Source organism: Pongo abelii, chromosome 15 (assembly GCF_028885655.2).
Source record: "Pongo abelii isolate AG06213 chromosome 15, NHGRI_mPonAbe1-v2.0_pri, whole genome shotgun sequence".
Taxonomy (NCBI): domain Eukaryota; kingdom Metazoa; phylum Chordata; class Mammalia; order Primates; family Hominidae; genus Pongo; species Pongo abelii.
The window spans coordinates 27,610,442-27,617,645 of record NC_072000.2 but is presented as its reverse complement, the minus strand read 5'-3'; the positions used below and the strand labels follow the sequence as shown (position 1 = coordinate 27,617,645).

At 58.4% G+C, this 7,204-nt stretch overlaps 1 protein-coding gene across 1 annotated transcript; it reads right to left on the bottom strand.

Moving 5' to 3' along the window:
• Window positions 1-121: 121 nt before the first annotated feature.
• CPNE6 (copine 6) lies at window positions 122-6,677 on the bottom strand (the record flags this gene model as incomplete). Its single annotated transcript, NM_001134170.1, is given in 17 exon segments — window positions 122-321; window positions 442-616; window positions 817-1,053; window positions 1,195-1,328; window positions 1,651-1,702; window positions 1,794-1,848; window positions 1,926-2,059; window positions 2,323-2,382; window positions 2,618-2,704; window positions 2,933-3,037; window positions 3,399-3,488; window positions 3,580-3,663; window positions 3,829-3,903; window positions 4,069-4,143; window positions 4,516-4,695; window positions 5,113-5,284; window positions 6,586-6,677. Coding segments are annotated over 15 exon segments (1,674 nt in total). The 3' UTR covers window positions 122-321; window positions 442-478.
• Between the last annotated feature and the right edge of the window lie 527 nt (window positions 6,678-7,204).

The following is a 7,204-nucleotide window of genomic DNA, read 5'->3' as shown; positions in this document are numbered from 1 at the left end:
GCCTGCCTGGGGAGCTCTGTCTCAGATTTTGAAAGGTGCTGGCCCTCATTTCTTATGGTGTGTGTGGGGGTGCTGCAGGCTGCCCAGTGGGCATCTGAGGCATGATGGTTAGAGGCTGAGGTGCTAGGAGCAGTTCTCTTTATTAATGGCTAGAAAGTCAGGATCACCCAAGGAAGTCACTGAGGGGCCACAGCATTGAAGGGTATGGGGTTTGGAGAGATAGGAGCAGGGCCCACCACTCACGTCCAGAACCCAGGGGGCACAGCTGGTCCAAGAGGTGGAGGCGTTGGTCACTGGAGTCACGAGGGTCAGGACAGGCACCTGGGAGGGGGTGGGAGAGTCATAAGCACTCTCTTCTACACTACACTCAGCCTAGATGGGCTCTACCAAGCCCCACTTTGCACCCCCTGTGTCCACTCCTTTGGAACCCCCAGGACTCACTGAGAGGCTGAGGGAGTGTCGGTCCGGAGGGTGGCAGTCACGGGCTAGGGCTGGGAGTCGTAGCCAGTGTGCAGGGCCTGGGAGCCCCAGGGCTGATGCCCTGGCTGGCGTAGTACTCCACCACCTGCCGTGGCACCTCAGCCAGGACACACTTGGCGAGTGCAGAGGGGGCAGCCTAGGGTGGGGACAGTGATGTGGTTAGGGGAGAGGAAGAGTAGGGGAGGCAGGGTCAGCTGAGGGAGAAGTGGGGCTTCAGGGTGGCCAGCTGGGCTCCCGCGTCCTTAGCAGGACATCAAATGGTGGAAGACGAAGGTCAGATTTGGGGGGATGAGAAGCTGAGGAGTCCTTCAGCCAGAAGGGGCCCGGGGGACTCACATCCTTGAAGTCTCGGAAGGGCACGAACTGGACAATGTCTCGGGCTGCAGGCACCCCTCGGGGGCAGCGCAAGGGACCGTCGTCGCCATCCAGCAGCCGCATGTCAGAGAAGTCAGCATTGCCCACGCCTACGATGATGATGGACATGGGCAGGCGGGAGGCACGCACGATAGCAGTGCGAGTCTCGGCCATGTCGCTCACCACACCGTCAGTGAGCACCAGCAGCACCGAGTACTTCTGAGGACAAGCAGAGAGGGTGGAAGGGTTGGCTTTCTGTGCAAGGGCATTGACGCCGTTTCCACCAAGGTGCAGGCCCTGGCCCTGGCACCACTTAAAGACACATGGGGCAGCTCCTGTTTGCCCGCCATGTCTTCCTACCGTGGCTTGGCCGGTGCTCTGCTCCCGCTGGGCGGGCTCAGCTACACGGTTGATGATGGGGGCCACGTTGGTGGGGCCGTAGAGCTGGATCTGGGGCAGGCAACGACGGTAGGAGGCAATGACCCCTGAGATCTCTGTGAGTGAAGAGAAGTTGTGAAGCTGGCAGAAATGAGCAGGGCCCCCTCCTGACATTCCTTAAAGCAAGGAAATGCTTCCAGGTCTGAGGACTGCCCTCCCCTGGAGTTCCTTCATTAAGCAGTGGGAGAGTTGGATGCTCCGTTGGCGGGGAGAGTTAGGTGCAGATGCTGGGCCTTGGCCCTGGAAGCCTCACCTGATAACGACCAGGCCTGGGATGGGTGGAAGGGACAGGAAGCTGGGCCCTTGGGGATGGAGTCTGTGCTCCTGTGTGGAGTGTGTCTGGGGGGAGGCGAGGCAGGTGAAAATCTCCCCTTTTACCTTCACATTCAGGATTTTCCGGGTCAAAGTTGATAGCAAAGTCATGGGACACCTGTGAGGGCAAGGCGGGAGCAGTGAGGGCCTGCCTTTTCTGCCTGACTGACACGCTCCCCATCTCCTGCTTTCCCTCGCATATAGCCTACCTCGAAGTTGGGGGGGATTCGAGCCCCAAAGCCAAAAGCTGGGAACCGCTTATCACTGGGGAGAAGAAAAAGCTGTGGAATCCGTCGGGCAAGGCCTCCCTGCCTGTTCCCTCCCACCCCACTCCCTCCTACCTGTCATAGTCCTGGCAGATGCCTCCCACTGCACGCAGGGCCTGCAGGTAGTGGTTGGGCTGTCGGGGACTGAGGCAGTGCAGGGACTGGCTGCTCCTCGGGTCTCCATTGGAGGCGGTGAAGTCGATGGCCACCTGGGTGGGGGTGGGAAAAAGGTCATGCTGCAGCCATTAGAGCCACGAGATTGCCTAGGCCAGAGCTGGGATCTGTAGGGAGGACTAAGACGAGTGGTGGGGAGGCTACAAGTAGCCACATAATGATGGGGGTGGGGCATAAACTGACAATGCGAAGGCTCATGAGCAGCCCAAGTTGGGGCAGTGGAGATTCTGGGCTCCTTCCTTTCACTATGGACTCAGCCCCTCCCTCTTGCCTGTGTGCCCCCGCTCTGAGTCTTTACCGTGAAGCTGATCTGGCAGCCACCCATGATGTAATCCAGGAAGGTGTGCACCTTCTCCACCTGGAGGCAGGGAGAGGGGTAAGGCGAGGGGATGGGGTGGTCCTTTGAGGAGGGAGCTTGGGTAGGGCTTCTGTGGGGAACATGGGGGAGCCAGAGTTTTTTGGGTTGCAGTTGGGGATGGTTCCCAGTTCCCAGAAGCAGAGAAACTGGTCTTTGAAACAAGGGAAGGGTTGAACCTGAGAGTGTGGTAGGGGCAGGGGCTGGGGCAAAGCTTGAAGCAGGAAGTGAAATTTACCGTGCACTGGGCCAGCACTACCGTCCCTGAGCTCTTGTAATTCTTCTTCTTGTCCCGATACTTGGGGTTGATACAGTCCCACTGCATCTAGACCCCACCCCACAAGCTCAGGGTCACAAGTCCATCAGGTGACCCCTCTTTCTCCCTTCCAGCAGAGCCTCCCAGAGCAAGACCCCCATGGCTCAGTCCTTCAGCTGAGCCCAGGTGCTTTCCACCCTCTCCACTTCCTATCACCTATGGTGGTCTCTTCAGCATCACCCTCAGTATTCTCCCAGGGATCTGGGTGGGATTCTGGGGGTGGGGTATTTGTGGCACCTCCTGCCCAGGGTTTGCCGTCCCTTCCTGCATCTCCTGGAAAGTGCTGGTGAACTCGCCGATGAAGTCATGCTTCCCACTGGAGTCATAGTCATACACCAGGAACTGAGAAGGCAGGGGGAGGGGTGGGGTCAGGTTGGAGATGCTCTGCGGTGTTCACGGTGAGTAGGGGGACTCGGAGGCAGGGGCCTCACAGTCTCGAGGCCCAAACAGACATCTTCAACCTGCCCGGAGAGGCCACCTGCTGAACTTTGTTCTTTGGCTCAATCTGCTAGGGACTTTGGCCACTGATAAAATGCACACATGTGGGAAGTTTAACATTGAGCTGTGACCTATCATTTATCCCACAGTGGGATGTGCTTATCACTTGGGGGAGAGGAGGGAGGCTTGCCACATGTAGGGGAAAGGTCTTAGATAGCAGATTCGTTGCTCTAAGTAGGCTGTGCTGGCTTGGCTGGGACTTCACCTTGAGAGGTCGGTGAACATCACAGCTGCATAGGGAATGCAGGGACAGGCGGAACGGCTCCCAGCTGGGGTTCAGGTTGTTCTTCACCACCTTGGAGAGGCACCAGGTGGCTGGTCAGCTCCCGTCTGAGTTTTCTTACTTTACTCTCCCTCCCTTCATCCCCATAGCCCCAGGCACCAACCTCAGTTCTCCAGACCAGCTGATCACTTTGGTCCTCGTTGGTCTTATAGATTTCCATGAAAGGGTCAGACTTGCTGAACAGATCCTGAAGATACAGGAGAAAGGGCCCCTGAGGTTGGTGAGAGCTGCGAGGAGAGTGGGGGATGGGCTCACACTGGGAAGAGAGCAGGCCTGGGCTCCTGGGATCTGTCTTGGGTGGGAGGCCTAGGAGTGACAGGGGAGTTGGGGGCCTGAACTCTGGGGTTCCAACCTTGTTGTCCAGCTTGTAGGCTCTGAAGGTGAGTTGCACATAGTCGTTTGTGCCTGATACCTCCTCGGCCACGATCTGCAAGGGGGATACAAGTGGCAGGACTCCCCTATCCTTACCACAAGGGCCACCCCATCCCCTTTCCCTTAGGTGGGGGTGGTCCTGGGCATGATGTCACCATAGGTGTCCATGCAGGGGCATTGAATAACTGGACCAAGGGTGAGTACAGGTGATCTTGCCTACCGTGATGGTGGACTTGCCCGCAGTCTTCCCATTCTTCAGCAGTAATGGCTTAGTGACCTTGGTTTGTGACACAATCTGGGGATGGAGGTGGAGGGAGACCCAGCTGTGACATCCCCATCTGCCTTGGCCACGTACAAGGGATGGAATAATAAATGCTCTGAGTGTCTGCAAGGGTTGGCACTTTGAGTTGGGCTAGGATTGGGCTCAATTTTTACAATAGTCTGAAGAGGGAAGCACTCTGACCACTCCTCCATTTTTTAGATAGGAAAACTAAGACTCAGAGAGGTTAAGTATCTTTCCTGAGGCTGCACAGCTAGTGAATGGCAGAGATGGGAGCCAAGGCTGGGTTGAACTAGCTCTAGAGCTCATGTTTTCTCTCTTTTCGGCTTCCAGAGGCAAAGCTGATGGAGGTAGGGTAGGGTAGCCAGGGAGGCCGGGAATGCAGACCTGGCCCAAGGTGCACTCCGTAGAGCCGAGGAAGGTATCATTTCGGGGGCTGGTGGCTCCATCCTCGGCATCGAACACGTGGAACTGCAGGGGCTGCTTCTCCTCAAAAAAATACTCAAGGGCCAGCACCCGGGAGAAGACAGGGCTGGAACAGGAGCGAAGCACCTCCGTGCGCTCTACCTGTGGTAGTGGTTGAAGGGAGGCGAGGGCTCTCTGGGAAGCGAGGATACTTTTCCCTGCCCTGGACTGCCCTAGTCATGCCAGCTTTTCTTGGGCCCCCACGTCCCCAGCAACCGGCTCTTCTCTTCCTAAGCTGATCCCTGAGCTTGGGGTTCTGCCTGCCCGCTGGACCCTCAGTCCTCTGGGCTATCATGAGGCCTTTGGGAGCAACCCCACTGCCTCTGGGTCAATCTCAGGACCCTCTGGGACTCCATCTCAGGACCCTCTGGGACTCCATCTCCAAGGTACCCAAGCAGCCTCGAGAAGGCGCCGCAGAGTCCACACATTTCCCTGCAAGGCTTTCACTGCTCCCACCCAGCCTCCCTCCTTCCCAAGCTTAACCCAGGTTAGTTAAGGAGAAACCTGAGCTGCTCTCACCTCCACCCACTGCTCATCAGAGTAGAGCTTGAGCAGCACGCAGGGGTGAGGTTTGGTGAGTGTGTCCCGGTCCAGGAGGCCATGGCAGGACACCCGCAGCTCCACCCGAGAGGCCCCCAGCGTCATGGTTGGGGGCTCAGGCACCCATCCCATCTCAGGGTCCGACATGTCACTGTGGGGACAGAGCAGGTGGCCTGGACCCTGGAAAGGGAACACCTGCCAGCAGAGGGGTCTATCCTCTGGGGTCCCTGGGCCCCACCCCTTAACCTCCTTCCCTAGACCCTGGGGCCTCACGGACCTCCTGCTTCCCCTGCCTCTGCTCAGCTTCACCAGAGTTCTGAGCAGGGGAGGGCAGAGGACCTGAGCCTCCCACTCCCGCACAGAAGCCCTGTGCTGCTGGCCTAGGTATGCGTGGATGGGGCTGGAGAGGGCTGAAGGATTGGGGTGGGGATGTTCCTGGCAGTCTTGGCTCCTAGGCCATCGATTGATCTACACTTTCTGCTGCCTCAGCACCTTCTGCTATTTCCCGACTGGTGTTGTGCCAGCGCTGCACTCAGTCTTGGCACGAGGGAGCTAAACTAGGGCAAGGGGGTGGGGCAGGGGGTGGAGAGGCCCCTGGAGGCCTGAAGAGGATGGGTCTCAGAAGTGGAGTCTGCAGTGGGCAGGAGACAGGTTGGAAAGTCCCCTGCTGGGCTATCCCTATCCACTCCTTACCCCCATTCCCCTTCTGGCTAGCTGATGGAAAAGGAGTGGTGGTGGGCTGGGAGGCAGGACCAGGGCTCTGATGAAAGCTCCTTCAGGCTCCTGGCAGGAGCTCCAACTGTGACAAGCCTCACATCCCTCCCCACCTCCCCTGTTTTCACACTTCTTGGCAGCACTGGCACTGTCTCTTAGCGACAGGATTTTTGGGGAGTCGTGGCTCCCTCCATGCTGCCCGTGGGATGCACGCATGCCACCTTCCCCCAGCAGTGGTACCAAGCCTCGGGCTGAAGCAGGCAGGGGTATGCCGGCCCGAGTTCATGGCCGGTCAGTTCATCTATCTGTGTCTGTACAGATCTCAGGGTGAGGCTGTCTGATCCCATGTCATGCTTCCCTGAGTGAGTGTGCATTGGTGTGTCTCAGTGCCCCACCCTCAGTGTCTGTCCCCCCATGTCGTGTGTCTGTTTCCAGGAGGGTGTGACAGTTCCTGTACCTCCCTCAGAAGTGGGACCTTTCTCTGGCTGGGTATCTACCTCCCCACAGTGTGTGCCTTTCTGGATATGTGAGGGAGGGTCTGGGCTGGGGGAGGGGGTCTCTGCCTTCCAGCCACAAGTCTCCCAGTTCTTGGGGGTCCCCGAGATAGGCAGGGGCTTGTGGTGGTGAAGGGATTGGGCAGGGCTGGGATCTCTCTGCGGGCTCCAGGAGATGTTGTTATGGAGACTGGGCCAAGCTGGGCTGGGCTGGGGCTGGGCTGGGGAGGAAGGGTGGGCTCACCTGGGCTCTCGGTCGGGGGCTCCTCTCTCCGGCTCTCTGGCCCTGGCCCTGACTCCCTTGCTGCTCCAGCCGCTGGCGCCGGCTCCAGCTCCGGCTCTGCTGCTATTTATGGGGCCTGGATGGGGAGGGGTGGGGGGGGGGGCGCAGCACCAGCTCCCCCTGCGTGGATGGATTGGGAGGGAGAAGAGGGAAGGGGCAGGGCCACAGCCTGGGAGGGAGCCACAGAACCAGGGGAGGAGGGCAGGCTGGGGGTGGCTTAGAGGCAGGACCCCCACAGACACAGTGACACACATCTTCCCCTTCACACCACACCCACACCCAGAATCACAGAGATGCGCACATTGCAGTGGTGCATGCACATACACATTCAAACAGAGAAATGATGGCGACACATGCACCCACGACTCACAGGCTCACACATATCTTGACACACACAGGCGCCAGTACGTAAACTCACTGTGACACCATGACAGTTACAGCCCCCGGCGGATACACATTGGGAAACATACCCCTTCTCACATCACTTTCAACATTGTTACACTAGCTAAGGATATCTGCAGTCACATATACAGGAACACTGGGCTGTCCTTGTCACACATGTACTCACTCAAACTAATCC